Source organism: Betta splendens, chromosome 12 (assembly GCF_900634795.4).
Source record: "Betta splendens chromosome 12, fBetSpl5.4, whole genome shotgun sequence".
Taxonomy (NCBI): Eukaryota; Metazoa; Chordata; class Actinopteri; order Anabantiformes; family Osphronemidae; genus Betta; species Betta splendens.
Genome location: NC_040892.2, coordinates 10,625,214 through 10,643,177, shown reverse-complemented (window position 1 = coordinate 10,643,177; position 17,964 = coordinate 10,625,214). Strand labels below are relative to the sequence as shown.

At 43.5% G+C, this 17,964-nt stretch overlaps 1 protein-coding gene across 12 annotated transcripts in view; it reads left to right on the top strand.

Annotated features, from left to right (window-relative positions):
- LOC114866914 (NACHT, LRR and PYD domains-containing protein 12-like) overlaps positions 1–15,137 on the top strand; it is a 29,706-nt gene extending 14,569 nt beyond the window's left edge. For 5 of the 12 annotated variants that reach the window (XM_055513319.1, XM_055513318.1, XM_055513316.1 and 2 more), the window contains 16 exons: positions 1,253–1,429; positions 1,877–2,050; positions 2,666–2,845; positions 5,028–5,321; positions 5,600–5,728; positions 7,007–7,180; positions 7,590–7,760; positions 8,175–8,224; positions 8,654–8,736; positions 8,884–8,942; positions 9,016–9,230; positions 9,309–9,562; positions 12,800–12,913; positions 13,230–13,371; positions 13,713–13,790; positions 14,493–15,137. In XM_055513319.1, the coding sequence (XP_055369294.1) occupies positions 1,253–1,429; positions 1,877–2,050; positions 2,666–2,845; positions 5,028–5,321; positions 5,600–5,728; positions 7,007–7,180; positions 7,590–7,760; positions 8,175–8,224; positions 8,654–8,736; positions 8,884–8,942; positions 9,016–9,230; positions 9,309–9,562; positions 12,800–12,913; positions 13,230–13,371; positions 13,713–13,790; positions 14,493–14,815 (2,617 nt within the window). In that variant the 3' untranslated portion in view covers positions 14,816–15,137. Of the gene's footprint in view, positions 1–1,252; positions 1,430–1,876; positions 2,051–2,665; positions 2,846–5,027; positions 5,322–5,599; positions 5,729–7,006; positions 7,181–7,589; positions 7,761–8,174; positions 8,225–8,653; positions 8,737–8,883; positions 8,943–9,015; positions 9,231–9,308; positions 9,563–10,309; positions 12,260–12,445; positions 12,522–12,799; positions 12,919–13,229; positions 13,372–13,712; positions 13,791–14,492 lie in introns of those variants that run through there. The other 7 variants (XR_008696261.1, XR_008696265.1, XR_008696262.1 and 4 more) reach the window with 7 other exon arrangements.
- Positions 15,138–17,964: the final 2,827 nt, after the last annotated feature.

Below are 17,964 nucleotides of genomic sequence, written 5' to 3'. Positions count from 1 at the left end.
CAGAGGGGAAGCACAGGTGTGGTGAATTGGACTGATTGCCAGGAGTCCACTGAGGAAGAAAAGGGGAGTGGGCGTGGTCCAAGGCAGAGACGTGGCATAGTGATGGAGAGGGTGTGGTCCAGAGTAGGGGAAACGGGGGGATGGTGATGGTGCTTTATATTGATGTGTGTCCAGTTGATTACATTAGCTAAACCGGCACTCGCTGTAAATTGCGCTTTAATGTTCAGCAATTGTATGGAAACTTGATATACTTTGCTGACATACATATAATTGTGTCCAACACAGCTGCTTTTCTCTGGAGGGGACTGACCTTTGGTGTCTGATAAGAAGTTGGTTATAATGGTTTCATTGACCTGTTCAGATCCTCTGTTTGATCCTCTAACTGATGATCTAATGGATGGTTACTGTATATCCTCTCATCTAATTGCAGACGCCGTTTTTCTGTAAATAATTATCGTCTTCACATAATTTACAGTTTCCCAGTTTCACCTCTTAGTGTCACCACCTGAACAATAGCTGTAGAAAAGTACTTACACCAGCCACGGAGCTACTGTAGACCTACGCACATTTCTATGGTCACACTATTATTGACACACATAAATATTTGTGTAGACAAGGACATACGCCAAATTTTTGTGCGTATGAACCCTTTATCGATGAGGCCCCTGGACTCCGAGTGAATGAAACTGACCCCATGTGTTTGCTCAGACCTGAAAGGTTCCAAGGTCTGGTGTTTATCTCTAAAGGAGAAACTACTGTCAGAGAGATTGGGGTCACTGGGTTTAGGGGATGTGCTGACATTTCACCTGTCACATCTGAGTTTGGTTCTTGTTTCCATCCTGTTGAATTCTGCATTAGAACTGATGGAAGCTCAGCTAGTGTTGATTCAATAGGAGCTATGAGGAGGTAAAGGAGGCAGAGAAACACATCCAGTTGATATGAGATCAGTTACAGCCGCTGATGATTTGACAGCATCACATTAAACACACATCACAGCTTCCTGCCACAATGGGACATGTTGACATTACAGTGATGTGACAAATACTTCGATCCAAATTATCTTCTCTTCATCACATTGATCACGTTGAAATATGGACAAGAGATGCTTAAGGTTCACACAACACACTTTGTGATGAATGTGACTAACTTCATCACTCTTGCACTCTTGCAACTTCATGCATCAACATCCATAAAGTCAGTTTGTGTCACAGACACTTCACATTCACAGACTTTATATTTTCTGTCATCACAGATTTTCTAGGTGTGGACTCACAAGACATCACTGTGAAGTTGTGGCCTCAGCTCTGAAGTCCAACCCGTCACATCTGTTAAAACTGGACCTGAGTGACAACTGGTTCCTGCAGGACTCAGGAGTGAAGGTTCTGTCTACTGGTTTGGGGAGTCCTCACTGTCGACTGTGGACTCTGAGGTCAGTGTCTTTTTCTGGTTCATGTCTCATGTCATCGCAGTTTTTTAGCTTCTCACTTCAAAATCTCCACTTGAATCTTGAATGAGAAGATACACATATCTGTCAGTCTATAAAGTCTGTAAAGCTCATGAACAGAAGTTTGTGATGTCTTTTCTATAAAACACACACGTCTTCACCTGTTTGAAGGATCCAACATGTCTGGTTTTCTGCTGGTTCCAGCAGCAGGTTGTGAATCAGTGCTGACATCAACAGGTGTATGAATGTTGACATGTGGATGATGTGTAGAAGCTGAGATAATGACAACACAACAACACAAGCACAAAGTCACTCATTTTCCTTGAAACTAGCCATTCCTCCTTTTTTCACATTTTAGACTAAACAGCAGTGATCAGGACAAATCTGACTCATTATTAATGCTTTGATCCACATCTTTGATTCTTTATTCAGACTGATAAGCTGTAGTTTGTCACGGATCAGCTGTGATTCTTTGGCCTCAGCTCTGAAGTCCAACCCTTCACATCTGACACAACTGGACCTGAGCTACAACGGCCTGCAGGATTCAGGAGTGAAGCATCTGTGTGGTTTTCTGGAGAATCGTCATTGTCGACTGGAGACTCTGAGGTCAGACTCCATGTGTTAGTTCTGTTGAGGTTAATGTGATGTGAATGTTGTGCTGACACGAGAATGATGTTCTACTGATCCACACTGAGGGTCTTCATGGTAAAGTCTGTTTTCTTCTTCTGCGGTTTAATCCAATCACGGTTTAGTTTTTGGACTGGGTGGTGCTGAGGTGTGAACAGCTGCAGCTGGGAGGAGACACTTGGAATGGAGAGGTGTGAAGAGGAGGCCGTGTGGTTGGAGATTGAGGGCTGGGCAGAATCAAATCTATTGAAGAACAGATTTAATTCTTTGTTGTTTTATTATTTTATTTCCTCAAAATATTTTTTTTAAGTCAGAAAATATCAAATCTATGATCAGTAGCGGATGCTCCACCATTTTCTAAACCTCCAGAATGTTGGTTCTGGTTGAAATATTAAAATCCAAGATGCCATAATCAGAAGTTCTGGATCTGCTTGTATGACTCCATCAGTTTGACGCCATTAAATGTTTCCTCAGTATAAAATGTTTTTTTGACAATGTCAATAGAACATTTTCTGTATGTTTCTATAAACTATACTGGTTTTATTAAAAGACCTAGATCTATTTTTTACTTTCATCTTTACTTTTTTTTCTCAGATTAATTGGCTGCTGTTTGTCAGATATCAGCTGTGATTCTCTGGCCTCAGCTCTGAAGTCCAACCCGTCACATCTAATTGAACTGGACCTGAGCAGGAACAACCTGCAGGATTCAGGAGTGAAGCATCTCTGTGGTTTTCTCTCTGTGGAGAGTCATCGCTGTCAACTGAAAACTCTGAGGTCAGACTCCATGTTTTAGTTCTATTTGAGTCTCTGAACACAGGCACAAGATGTTGAATTTTGTGTTCATCAGGGTTTAGACAGGAACAAGGGTATCTGTTTGCCTTTTCTCTGGGATGAGTTAATGGACATTGTCTCATATAGACAATCTCTTCTCTTTCTAATAACTACACGGTGTCACAGCCCGTATCTTTAGGTCGCCATTTCCTGTTTTCCTGTTTTTTTTCCTTCACTTACAGTTCTTTCTTGTCATGCTTAGTTTACCTTTGCTTTCCAGTCATGTGATCACCAGTTGTGTACTGTCAGTCATTACTCACCTCTCGTCTTTTATATAATCACGTCCATGCCATAACCCATTGCCAGATTGTTAGTTCATGTACCCATGCCTACTCCCCTGCGTTCAACAGTCAGTCCTGCCTTGTACCAGCTCTCTGTCCGTTGTTTGACCATGCCTCTGTCTTGTCCCTGCCTGTACCTTCGCTGGAGTGCTTGGATGTTCTGTGTATTAACCTTTACCTGCCTGACGACGCTCAAAATAAATCCCTTCAGGTCAAGTCCAGTCTGTGTTGTGTGATTGGGTCCTCCACCGTGCGGATCTCTGACAGTACAATCTGGCCAAGCTTGGACCCAGCCAGCCCCATCCTGTCGTGATTAAGTTATTTTTTGTATTTTTGTGGACAAGTTTTTTTGGGGTTTGCCATGGCTTCCACCTGCCTAGATTAGCCTGAGGACCTCCGCTGGTGTTTCGCAGAGCTCGCAAAGGAATACGCGGAAGCGGCTTGAAGGCACGGCTTCGAGGGGCATTGACATCTTGGAGGATGCTTTTTTTTATTTTTTTATTTTTTTGTTCTGTCCAGCAGTTTAACAAGCAGCATATCTTACGCTGAATGCCATATTGTGATGGACAGCTTTGCTTTAACAAGAGGAGTATATATAAAATATATATTATTAAGGGGTGCAACCAGCTGCTGAAACCGAGCAAATCTGTTAAGTAAACAATCGGAGCAAAATAAATAAGAAGCAGGGTTTACCTTGGAGATTAACACTAATACCAATAAAAGTGTTAAGGTATGTGCACATACTCATACAAACATATACATATCATATACATACATGTGCATTGTTATACATATCCCATACTACTTAATAAAAGTCATGACATACAACACCACAATTTCCATATTCACACATTATTGATATTGGTAGTGATAAGTATCAATAATACAGTAAAAGTATCAGTCTTACAGTTGGATTTGGAAAGTGTCCCACTACAAGGTTAGTAAGGCTGTAGCTTGATATTATTCACCCAAAGGGTGAGGCAGATGTTGGTGCATGAACAATGCCACTTGTGGAAGCCAGGGTGATGTGAGGGGCTCGGCCACTACGCCCATCCAAGGAGCAGAGGAAAGAATCCTAGCAGCCAGGGAGCCCACACACCTTCAGGTCCAGGAGGGCAGGTGTTGCGACCCAAGCCGCCCACACAGAGCCCCCCAGGCAGAGCTGCAGCAGCCACAGAGACAGCACCCGAGGTCAGAGTGGGCCACCGGGGGTCGACGCTGTCCGCTCCATGAGAACCAGGGGCAAACACTCCCCCCGGTGGGAGGGTCGGCCTGAAAGAGTGGAGGCCGAGGACCCACGGTCCGTAGGGAGCCCGCCAGGAGATGCCCCCGCGCCCAGAGTGGGGCCCGCCCCCAGTCCACCACCCCCACACGAGCGGAGCGGGGGCGACCCCGTCGCCGGGCCACGCCCAGCACCAGCACAGCAGTCATCTTGCCCTGCTCGAGCTCCATTGTGTCATGCCTCAGCATTGTCACCGTTATCTTTGCCAGTTTTAGGGTTTCCTGTCTTTCCTGATGACAAGCTGTCATTCAGTATTCACTCTCCGGCATTTAAGCACCAATACTCACCACTCTTGTTTGCCAGATTGTCTTGATCACTTCCCTGTTCGATTCTCCAGCGTTCTCACCTTGTAAGTCCAGCCATGTACCAGTTTTGCTTCGTGTTTGACTTCGTCTTGCCTGCTCCCTGTTGGTACTGTATTACACTCTGCCTCTGTGTATTATTCGTGCCTGGAGACTAACTGCTCTTGCCTACTCCTTGTCTGTGCTGTCACTGAAAGTATTGCTAACCCATGTACCGACCTTTGCCTGTCTGACAAACGCCATTAATAAATCCACTTCAGATCACGTCCTGTCTGCGCTATGGATTTGGGTCCTTCCCCATGTGATCGTGACACATTGCAGCTACCTAACCCAGTTCCAGCTCCACCGGAATCTTCATGTCTTCGTCCACGGGCCTGGGATTCATGCCTGCTTCCTGCCCCAGCCCCGCCGCAGCAGCCAGCTTCCACCTATGTTGCTGTCCAGGCAACCCAAACTCCAGCTAAGCCATTTCAAGCCCAAGCTCCAGATTCGGTCCTGTCCAGTCCAGCCCTTCTCGACACTGAAGAGAAGGCCAGGGATGAAATCAACTCCAGGTGATTTTATGTGTTTGATGAATGTTCCTCCTCTGTCTCTGTCTAGTGTCTTAACACAGAGTAACTAGAGTTTGAGGCTTTGACCATTAAGAGCAGATGAGATATTGAATTTTGTGTTTATCAGAGTTTAGACAGGAACATTTCAATCCTATTGTTGGTTCTGTCTCCATGGAGACAACGTCTAACAAACCAGTGAAACAAAATAAAGACACACATGAATCTGACAACATCATGGTGACACAATGAGACACTGAATGTTTTCAAATGTTTGATCTTAGATTCTGCAGTTCGTCAGAGATCAGCTATGATTCTCTGGACCTGAGTGAGATCTACAGCCTGCAGGATTCAGGAGTGACGCATCTGTGTAGTTTTCTGGAGAGTCGTCACTGTCGACTGGAGACTCTGAGGTCAGACTCCATGATTTAGTTCTTAGCAGTTGTCGAGACGACTCTGGCCCTTCTTGTACAGAGCATCTGTGCTGTTAGACCAGTCCGGTTTATTGTCGAGGTAAACACCCAGGTATTTAAATGTGTCCACAGTCTCAATGTCTAAGTCCTGGATGTTCACAGGTGTGTGTGGTGGAAGTGACCTTCTGGAGTCCAGAACAAGCTCTTTCAGTTTGCTGGTGTTAAGGATCGGGTGGTTGTTCTCACACCAGCTCACAAAGTCAGCAATGACCCCCCTGTACTCCTACTCATCCCTCGATACACATCCAACAACAGACACACCTGCATCACTGGCATCTCACTATCAGAGAGGAAGGAGCGCTAAGTCTCAACAGACAGAGAGACACAACTCCCCGGCCTTGTGTTTGGGAGCTAAAGTCTATCAGCCAGAGACAACCATTGAACAATCTAGGTGTAATGTCAAATACATAAGACAGAAGTAAGACAAAACATAAGATATTAATTGCAGAACATAAGTCATAAATGATATAATAACTGCATAGAATAAGGAAGAAACAATTTTTCCCATAACACCTCATCCACCCCAATGTCTGGTCGATAAACGAACTGCAGCGGGTCCAGTGCTAAGCTCACCTGGGTGTGGAGGTGACTGAGGATGATCTTCTCCATAGCCTTCATCAGATAGGAGGTTAAGGCGACGGGTCTGAAGTGGTTCAGCTACTTAGGACTTAGTTACTTTTGGAACCAAAACCAGGAAAGAAGTCCTCCAGAGTACTGGTATTCTCTCCAGGCTGAGGCTCAGGTTAAATATGGAGAGGACCACCTCACAGAGCTGCACACTCTCTGAGGAGTCTGGAGCTGATGTTATCAAGGCCTGCTGCCTTCCTAGCCTTTATCTTCCTTAACTCCCTCCTGACTTGGTTAAGAGTGAGGTAGTTTGGGTGGTGGCTGGTCTGGATCTGTGGGTTTGTTGGGGGGTTCCTATTGTTATGTTCGGAGAAAGGGCAGAGTGGACTGCGTGGTGCTCAGGTGTGAACAGCTGCAGCTGGGAGGAGACGCCTGGAATGGAGAGGTGTGAAGAGGGAGCTATGTGGTTGAAGAATGGGGGCTGGGCAGAATCAAATCTGTTAAAGAACTCCATCAGTTTGACACCATTAAATGTTTTCTCAGTATAAAATGTTTTCGTGACAACGTAGTTTGTCAATTGAACATTTTCTGTCTGTCTTTTATAATCTATACTACTTTTCAAATACAAAATAAATAAATCTTTTTTTTCAGATTAATTGACTGCAGTTTGTCAGAGATCAGCTGTGATTCTCTGGCCTCAGCTCTAAAGTCTAACCCTTCACATCTAATTGAACTGGACTTGAGCAGCAACAAGCTGCAGGATTCAGCAGTGAAGCATCTGTGTGGTTTTCTGGAGAGTCGTCTCTGTCGACTAAAGACTCTGAGGTCAGACTCTGTGTGTGTGTGTGTGTGTGTGTGTGTGTGTGTGTGTGTGTGTGTGTGTGTGTGTGTGTGTGTGTGTGTGTGTGTGTGTGTGTGAGAGAGAGGTCCAGCTCCTCCAACCAGATACTGCCTTCTGCAGTATCACACTGTAATACACACAGTGACGTCCAAGAGCTGGACCTACTGTAGTTAGAAACTGTCTGCAGGATTCTAGTCATTCAGTTCGTGCATTGAATGCTTGGAGATCATCCTGGGTCTCATTACACCTTATTAAAATCAAGTTACGTGCATCCACGAGATCTCAGCGTGTTCTTAAGGTGATGTGAATGTGTGATTATTAAATTCTCACAGCTTGTAGGTGGGAGTTAAGAATCTACAGTGTGGTTTGCTCACTGCTTTTTGTTGTGTTCAGATTGAAGTCTTGCAGCTTGACGGAGAAGAGCTGTGAATATCTGGCCTCAGTACTGATGTCTAGCCCCCTTCTCAAAGAACTGGATCTGAGTTTTAATTGGCTACAGGGTGTGGGAATAAACCTGTTGTCTGATGTTCTGAATAGACCCGACTGTAAACTGACAATTCTGAGGTACCGGTTATTTTCTTTTAAAGTGAATCCTAAACACTATCACTGTTGTCTGCACTAGTAAAGAATCTAATCTGTGTAGAGAGACCTTCACGGACAATGATAGTGGTTTCAGCACTCGTATCTTTGCTGAGTAATCACTAATCGTGTTTAACAAAGGCCCAATTATGAATAGTGGAGTAAAGAACACATTTCAATTAAAATAAACTTGTACTGTTATTCCTCTCTTTTAAAAAACACCTACAGTATTATATGTATAATATCCTTCTTACTTATAATTCATCACTTTGCAACTTGTGGTGCAGGCTGTTGATTGTCCTCTGTATGAAACTTAAAGTGTAATTATAGAGAAGAAAATAAGGCTGTGAAACAGTTATTAAGGTTTTTGAAGAATAACTGTCCAACCTACACCCACAGAGTGGACAGTGGAAGAAACCTCATTCTTCCTATGGCAAGACCTGAAGCACGTGAGTATTGAACTAGTCATGATCAATAGCTCACACAAACACTGATGATAACTATAATATAAATAACATTCCTTCTGCTCTTTAAATAATATCTTTCTTTATTGTTCATCTCTTACAGTATGTTGGGGTCATTATAACGTACTATTGGTCCTACCATAGGAGCCAATATTCCCCTATTTGTTGCAGTGTTTGATTGTTGTAATAACATTATTTTGCTTGTGTGAAAGTACTGGGTGACTTAGAGTTGACTCACCACAGGACTAGAGGTCATATTTTTAACTAACTAACATTTAGCCATTTTAGTGTTAGATCACTAATGACTACAGGCGCTAGAATGATAGGACATCACCATATGCAGATACAATATTGTCCTCCATCTACAATAAACATAAATAATTGTCTTTATTTTGTTTATTGCCAATCTATCAGCTCTTACTCTGTCTCATCTGACACTGGGTCCAAGTGAAACAAACACAGAGCCTCATTTGTCAAAGAACACAGATGTGGTGAAGGTCAGTAAAACAGCGACGCTGTAAATTAAGATCTCGTGAGACAGAGGGACAGTGGTGTAGTTATCATCATTAGAGGCAGCCGACAGCCGTCTGATGAACAGTTTACAGCTGGTTTCTAAAATCACTTTTTGTCTTTGAAAAATCCAGACATCAACAAATTTTATACCTGAAGTTTTGATGATTGACTCTGAAGAAACTTCATACAGGTGAGAAAGTGAAACCTCATGTGCAGCACTTGACTTTGCCTCATGTGTTAATAAACTGTGTTCTGCTGTACAGGTTCAGCGTCCAGGGTCCAGGGACGTACCAGTGTGCTGTCACCCGGCTGGTGTTTAACATGACTCAGCAGGGGCAGCTGTCATACAGGATCATTCAGTGGGACGAGAGCCTCCTGCAGTCAGCTGGAAAGACACCTGCAGGTCCACTTTATAGCATCCAGTGCTCTGAGGATGCTGTGTCTCAGCTGCACCTCCCTCACTGTGAAACACAACCTGGTACAGTAACATTCACACATGTGATGGGACATTATCGTTAGTTCAGATAACTAAACATTGGTCTCTGTGTTTTAACAGAGCTCATCACTGGGGGCCTGTCTGTTGCCCACTTTACTGATGATGGAATGAGTATCCTTGAGCCGCTGCTTATAACAAACACTCATGTGGTTGTGGATGTGCATCACTTCTCTGCCTTTGGCTTGGTGTGGGATCTATTTAAAGGCTTGTTAAACAACCACAGTATTCAAGGCCAGGTTCTGCTGTTCCATCGCACTAAGAAAAATCAAACAGTCAATGTGTTCCTGCTGCCAGAAAACGTCCCTTTGAACGAGGTAAAAGCATCAGTTCATGATCCTAAATGAACACAGAATGTATTTGTATCCTAACAGAATCATCTAAACTGAAACAATACTCAATGAGTATAACACTTTAAGATGACAGGATGGAGCCAGTGTCTGTGGCCTGCACTTTCTCATTGTGTTTATGGTGGTGTTGTTGATTTTCACAGATAAATTAGCCACAGATACATGTAGATAAACTCTTCGTTTATGTATGATCACCAAACACTCCTAAATCTCAGACTAGCTTTTGACAGTGTGGCTCAGTCTGAACAAGTTGGACAAAGATCTTTTGCCACGGATCTCTCTCAGATATACTTGCCTACAGTACCTTGGGTAAGAGCTTCACTTTCACCCATGTAGAAGGCTCACACACCATGGAAACTGCAGTGTTTTTAGAGTCGAGTGGGTGTGTAGCTCTGATTGTCTCACTGCAGAAGAGGGAAAAGACTTCCAGTGTTTCAGACTCTTAGGGTGTAACAGTCTGTCACTAGAGGAACTGCTCAGAGACATCTTTGTACCGTACTGTACAGGGGGTGGGAGTGGTTCTCCAGCATTGATGACAGCTTGGCTACCATCCTCCTTTCTCCCACCTCCTGCATTGTTTTCAGGGGCATCCCCAAGACTGAGCTGGACTTCCTGACCAGCTTCTCCACTCTCCTCCTGTCTCCCTGTTTGTGTTATTGCTGAGTTTCAATCCTTGAAACTAGTCATTTCTCCTTGTTTCCTAAATCGCTTTAGCTGCAGGTACTGTGTCTGCTGTTGTAGGAAGTGCTGTGACTAGTATGAAGAAAACATGTAGTGTCAGGAACTGTCAGGAAGCGAGGTTGCTGCAGGACACACATGCACAGCCGGAGACAGGGCGAGCTTGGATGTCAGTTTATTGAGAAATACTTCACAAAACTGCAGGCAAAGATCAATGTCAGACAGGCAACGGTCGGCAATGGGAGGTCCAGAACACAGGCAGAAGTACCGACAGGGAACAAGTAAAGGCAGGTAAATAAGATAACAAAACTGGATCTTACGCGGAATTAAACAGAGGATGAAACGCTGGACTGAGGTGATTACATGCTATGATCTGGCAGAGAACAGAGGTATGAGCTGGGAACTACTGTAAATACTGTCTGTCACGGTCTGGACTTTTGTGTGTGTGTGTGTGTGTGTGTGTGTGTGTGTGTGTGTGTGTGTGTGTGTGTGTGTGTGTGTGTGTGTGTGTGTGTGTGTGTGTGTGTTTTCCTGTGTTTATTTTGACATTTCCTGCTTTGTTTCTACTGGTTTTAGTTATTGTTTAGTTTAGTTTAGAAATAAGTTTAGTACTTAGTAGCCATCCCAACTCCAGGAGAGTCGAGGCGGCTGGCGATGGAACAGGGTCCATCCAGCGGCCCATAGGGAACCGTGACGTCCCCCAGGCGGACGCCAATCCGGGACACAACGCATCGAGGAGGTTGCCGACGAAGAAGGCAGCGCCAACCCTGTGGCAGGAGGGCCTGGCCACCAGCCCGGCAGACGACACCATCATAGGACTCTGCCAGGCCGATGAGATGCCAGAAACAAATTCAGAGACGTGCGACAATCCAGTGACAAGGACAGACGTGGGACCGGAACCAGAGACTGGGATCGACGTAGAGCCAGAACCAGAGATGAAGACAGATGTGGAACCGGAGCCAGAGTCGCACCCAGGCTTGATGCCATAACCAGAGACGAGGACAGATGTGGAGCCGGAACCAAAGCCAAAGACACGAGCCAGAGACAAAGACAGACGAGACCCCAAAGCCAGAACCAGAGAAAAAACCCAGATGTGAAGCCAGAACCAGAGACGAGGACAGATGTGGAGCCGGAACCAAAGACACGAGCCAGAGACGAACCCAGATGTGGAGCCAGAGCGGATGCGGTCCTCGCTGAACCATCAAGAACTGAAGCAGACGCAGTCAACACCACACCACTAGGAACTGAAGCAGACGCGGTAGATTGCGGGCCGCCAGGAGCTGAAGCGGATGCGGTCGGTGCAAGACCACCAAGAACTGAGGTGACATTTATTGAGTTTACAGGAACCGAGGGTGGAGCAGTCATCTCTGGACAGCTGGAAACGGAAGTCAGCGTGGCCTCCCTTGGCCCACCAGGGACGAAAGCAAACGTGCTCCTCCGAGAACCATCGGCACCTCCAGGGAAGACACCTGTGCACAGAAGAGCTGAAGGCACCAGGCCCCGGACCGGGGACAGCCGACGGGGACTGAGGCAGGGATGGCCTCTTCACGGCCGACAGGGACTGAGGTGGGAACCGGGGCCTGGCTTGGCTGTGCGACAGCAAAGCTCGACGGGGCAAAGCCGGGCTTGAATGGACCGGAGCTGTGCTTGGCCGGGCAGTAACCAAGGCCAACCAAGTATGACTGAAGCGAGACTGGAGCTTGAGCGGGACGTGGTTTCCAACCTCAAAAAGGTCCTAAAACAAAACTAGGCTCACGCAAAATGGGGCGCTGGCTGGGTCCCGGTTTGGCCAGATCGTCAGGAAGCAAGCGTGACGCAGGACCCACATGGCTTGTATGTCAGTTTATTGAGGTCCAGAACACAGGCGAAGTACCGACAGGGATCAAGCAAAGGCAGATAAATATGATTTGAACTGGATCTTACGGGGACAGAGGACGAAACGCTGGACTGAGGTGATTACACGCTACAATCTGGCAGAGAACTGAGGTACGGGCTGGGAACTAAAGACACTAAAATAATTACTAAACAGAAACAGTTGATGGGGCACATGACTAGAAAAGTAAAGCGATAACTTAAAAACTAAAAACAAAACAGGAAATGTCAAAATAAACACAGGAAATGGCAAACAAAAGTCCAAAACGTGAAACGTAGTTCCTTAATGGTGTTGCTTAGTTTCGTTCTGCGCTCTCCTTCTTATTCAACCTGCAGGAGCAGGTGAGTGGGTGCCTACAATGATATGAGTCACAAACACGTGACCTAAAAAAACCAATGACAGCATATGGCTCCTACAATCATGGTCTTGTCCCACAATATCTGTCTGACCTTCTTTTGCTGTTTTTTTGCTGCATGCTGATTATTATTATCCTTTTATGTTTTATTTGTTGTTATCTTTGTGTAGAGCATTTTTATCAACTCGGTTATTTTAAGGGACTTTATGAATAAAATTTTAATTGGAATCTCAAAAGCAGCATTAAAATCTAACAGCGCTAAAACACAGTAGTTTTTGCATGTGCTTGTGTTTTTCAGGTTAAAAAGCAGCATGAGGATGCTGAACACATTGTTACACCTTCTTCCTGTCTCCTCAGTAAAGGTCAAACCTACAGTCTGCACTGTCCTGAGGCCTCCAGAGTCCAACCTGCAGTAAGTATGTTAAAGATGGTCTGTGTGATCAGCTGAACACCTCCTATCTGTTCTAGGTAGGAGGTGTGAGGGTTGGACAAACTCCTTAGAGAGGGAAGCTGACAGACCTGACTGAGAAGCTAGTGTGTGAAATATCACCAGTGCCATAAGAAAGCATCAGGGCTCCTCTGTTCTCTACTGGTCAGGAAGCAGTGTTTTTTTTTTTTCTTTTTTTACCAACTCACCTAATAATCACCTGCTTTCACTCTAAACATTACAATAAATAAGGGATAAAGTTGCCACAACATTGTAAAAGTAAACATTTTTTTGTTTACAGGCTTCACAGTTCAAGAACAATTATGGACCAAATTATCACCCAGCTTTTGAGATTCGACTCCGCTTAAGTACCGAGGAGGCAGCTGTTACCATCTTAGACCAGAAGAAGACACCTGTGTGGAGCTACCATGCAGAACTTACTGGTAAATAAGATTCACTGTTGTCACTAGAGCCAAAGTGCTAAAATTCAGAGCAGCTATGGCAAAACACAGTTTGTGGGCCAGTTTGTCCCCAAAGGCGGTCGTCAAGTGAGTAAACTGTGAGATTCATCTAAATGAAATTTGTTTCAAAACCTTAGTCTGCAAATAAAACGAGACTGACATGTGAGTTCTCAGTGTAGTGAGTGACAAACGCTGATGAGAAAAATGAAACAACACAACCCTTGGTCAGTCTTCCCAGGATGTGCTGCTCCACAGTCCCATGGGTTGAGCATATTAAATCTCGTTTTAATAATGATTTTTTGTTTCATTTGTTCCTTGTTCAGGTTTAAGCTATGCATCAAGCTCAGCCCTATCAGTCTCTTCCTCAGCCAGAGACCCAGACTCAGTCCATGAACGTGGAGGTGAGAGTTTGAGTTGACTTACTTTAGTAATAAGAAGTATTTGTCTAGTGAGGCAGCTGGAGGATGAGGCAAGTGTGGAGTCAAAAAAGGGTTAAAAAAGTTACACACACCATTTAAATCAAACTTGAAGGCACAATCCTTGGCTAATGAATCAATCACAGGCAGGTTGTTACAAACCATTTTACGTGGCAAAACTGGTCCTGAAAGCTCTACAAGCGACACACAGCAGTAAGCGAGCCGGCTCACCCATGAGTTTAGATATATTTAATGATTGGGTATGATGTTACTATTGTGATATGCTGAGCTGATGCAGTTGTCTGAACGTACAGTAAAACGATTGGACACCAATGTTGCAGGTTAGCCATCATGCTCTTAGCGATGTCATGCAGTGTTTCAATACAGTTGTCAGATAGGGCTTGGATTTCAGTCTGGGATCACGGTGGTTCCTGCAGAAAGCAGGTTTTCAATAATTTCAACAAGGTGACAGACGCCCAGATCTCAGACGGTAAGCTTGGTCTGAGAAACTGTTGACAAATGGGTTGGATAATGCACAGATAAATGAATTGTTCATTACGTTCTCCACAGAAATGTTTTGTTTCCAGCATGATGCTGTAGTTGACAGGGTTTAATGAGGCTTTACAGTTGTGGTCCAAAACCAACCTTCTAAATTAAGTACTATTCAGGTATTTGTCTGACTTCCAGGTTCTGGCCCAAGTGGACAAACTCCACCAGGGCCAGTGATTCTCCAAGGGGAGGAAGAGAAGAAACTGTCCTCTGTTAGGAGAGAGTTTATTAACAGAGTCAGCGATTCTACTGTCCAGGGCTTGCTGGATTGTCTGCTGCAAGAAAAAGTCTTAAACAATGAAGAAATTGCGTCGTTTAAAGAAATGATCACCACGGAAAAAGCACGAGCGCTGATTAAGATGGTCCAAGGAAAAGGAAGCGCAGCCTGTAAAATCCTGATTGAAAGCTTGTGTGTCGTAGATCCGTTTCTTTCTGAGACACTTAAGCTGAAACAAAAATAACAATTAGTTGAGTATTAAAGACAATAAGTATTTTTGTCTTTATGTAAAGCCTGTTTTACATAAATGTCACATTTTACATAAATGTCAGAGTTGCTGTAGAGATGCTAAATTTAGGTTCGCAGCTCAATAAAAGCTGCTTCATCTTTTAACATTTATTAGGATTCCTACAGTTCTTTGTGTTCTACAGAAATAGAATACTGTCCTTTGGTTTTCTCACCTGGTACTATTTGTGATTTTTGTGATAAGTGATTTTTGTATTGTATTTCTGCCAGTTATATTTTTTATATAAAGCATATATTAAAAATGTGTATATGTACTGTAAGCTGATCTATGTGGAATCAAACACTGATGCTGAATATTATTTAATTTATTCCATTTTGCTTACTATTATTATTAATAGTGTATTTTAATATTATAAAAGAACTGTGGTGGGCCTGGTCCTTGGTTAATGTAGTTTGAACTATGAACTACAAGAACTATGGCAAGGGAGGGAGACACATGAGCTAAGGGAAGGTGTGGTTCAACAAATTATTAGATCAATTTATTGACATCTCGGTGAAAAGGACAGTATCAATTTTAATTTCCAATGTTAATGACACAGTGAGCTTTCCCATCTCTCAATGGGAAGCTGATCTTGACATCACTAATAACATATTGTGGAAAAATATATGTTCTAATTTATTCCAAATGACAGAAAATACAAATTTACAACTAATAATAAAATTATTCATAGAACACATTATACAGGAAAAAGGATTTTCCAAATGGGTCTCACTAACACGAATATTGTGTGCCCTCATTGTACAGATAACCAACAGATAGATTCCTGCATGCATTCTGATCATGTTCAACTGTGCAGCATTTTTGGCAAAGAGTATGTAAACACCTGTCAAACTGGTTAAGCTGTCCAATCCGCTGCTGAAACCAAACAAATCAGTTAAGCAAACAATAGGCACAAAATAAATAAGTAGGGATGAACCTTAGGGTGACACATTCATAACTGAACAACAGCTGTATGTGGTTTACCTGTGAAATTAATATTAATACTAATAATAGTGTTAAGGTATGTGCACACAATCATACAAACATATACATATATCATACTGTATACATACACATATGCATTATCATACATAAGCTCATAATACTTAACAATAGCCATGACATATGTTACACGTCAGGGTGGTCCCAGTAACAGATTAAATGTAAACTGTAAGCAGTTTTCACAAAGGTGAAACTGACAACAATGCTGCTTCATCTGTGCTTGCGTTTATCAGTCTGAAAAAAACAAGCTTCCACAGCACGGCAACATCTCAGCTGTGGGGAGCTCCCCCTTGTGGTGATAACTGGGAACCTCCCCCTGGGCATCACATCTGTCTCTTACATAAACAGAAAATACACTTAATGACTTGAATGTGGCCACATTGATGTGTCACACATACAATAATCAATAATAAATAACATCACAACTACCATAATCACACAATATTGATATTGGTAGTGATAAGTGACAGTAATACTTACAGCTACTGTAAGTTTAGAAAGCCTGTTTATCAGCTCAGGTGTTGAGTGTCCCACTACAAGGTTAGTAAAGCTGTAGCTTAACATTGTTCACCCAAAGGGTGAGGCAGATGTTGGTGCATGAACAATGCCACTTGTGGAAGCCAGGGTGATGGAGGAGCTCGGCCACTACGCCCATCCAGCAAGCAGAGGAAAGAATCCTAGCAGCCAGGGAGCACACACACCTTCAGGTCCAGGAGGGCAGGTGTTGCGACCCAAGCCGCCCACACAGAGCCCCCCAGGCAGAGCTGCAGCAGCCACAGAGACAGCACCCGAGGTCAGAGTGGGCCACCGGGGGTCGACGCTGTCTGCCCCATGAGAACCAGGGGCAAATACTCCCCACCGTGGGAGCGTCACTCAACACCTGAGCTGGTAAACAGGCTTCCTAAACTTAACTGTAAGTATTACTGTCACTTATCACCATCAATATCAATGTGTGATTATGGTAGTTGTGATGTTGTGTGTCACGGCTAAGTATTATGAGATTATGCATAATAATCAATATGTGTATTTATATAATATATGTATATGTATGTTTGTAGAAGTGCGTGCACATACCTTAACACTATTATTGGTATAAATATTAATTTAACAGTTAAACCACAGTACAGCAGTTGTTTAGTTATGAATGTGTCTACACATTCATAACTAAACAATACATCCCTACTTATTTATTTTGTGCCTATTGTTTGCTTAATTGATTTGTTTGGTTTCAGCAATTGGTTGCTTTTATAAATCCAATAGGTAAAAATTATCCTTTTTTTAAATGGAAAAAGTCATAATATGTACGTTCTGAAAAAAATTAATAATAAATCCCATATGGAAGTAAATGAACTAAATTCACAGTAGTAAGGTTCCAGAAAACTATTACATTCTAAAGTGGGGATAAATAAAGTCCCAACCAGTAATTCTCAAAATCCCAACAGCGGGATCCCAAAATAAGATCCCAGGAATGACTAAGTGCAGAGCAGCAAAATCCAGGGTTAACAAAGGTAAGTAAAAACGCTTATTCTACAGAAAGGTGACAGAAGACAGGACAGACTGAGAATATTGTTTACAGCATCACCTCAGTCCCTGATGCTCACAGGGTGGGATTCAGCTTCATTTAATCTTTTGGGGTGTTTCCATCATTATTTTTGTTGTATTTTTTACCCAGTCATAATCTCAACACAAAGTGAGGACACGTTGCTCTGCCTCTGTTTTCCTCAGGCGGTGCGACTTCTCTCTAGACCCTCACTTTCCCTACAGCAGGTCAGGTCACTCCAGGCCAAGTGTTTGCTGTTCCCACCCTCCTGCTTTATCCAGGTCCGTAAAACACACTGCAGGTAGAGTTAACACGGTCTCCTCCTTGCACATGTGACACAGTGAGGTGCTAAATGATCCATAGCCTCATCTCCCTAAAAATCTCAGCAGTGATGAGTTTATGGTCTTTATAAATTATTACACCACACTGCTCCTCCTCTGCTCTTCATCTTCACCATCCAACACCTCCTCATCCTCCTTCTCACTCTCTGAGCATTCTGGCTAATATGGACTTACAGTAGAACCTTCTGGATCCTCCATCACTCGTCCTTTAATCTTTTTTTGAG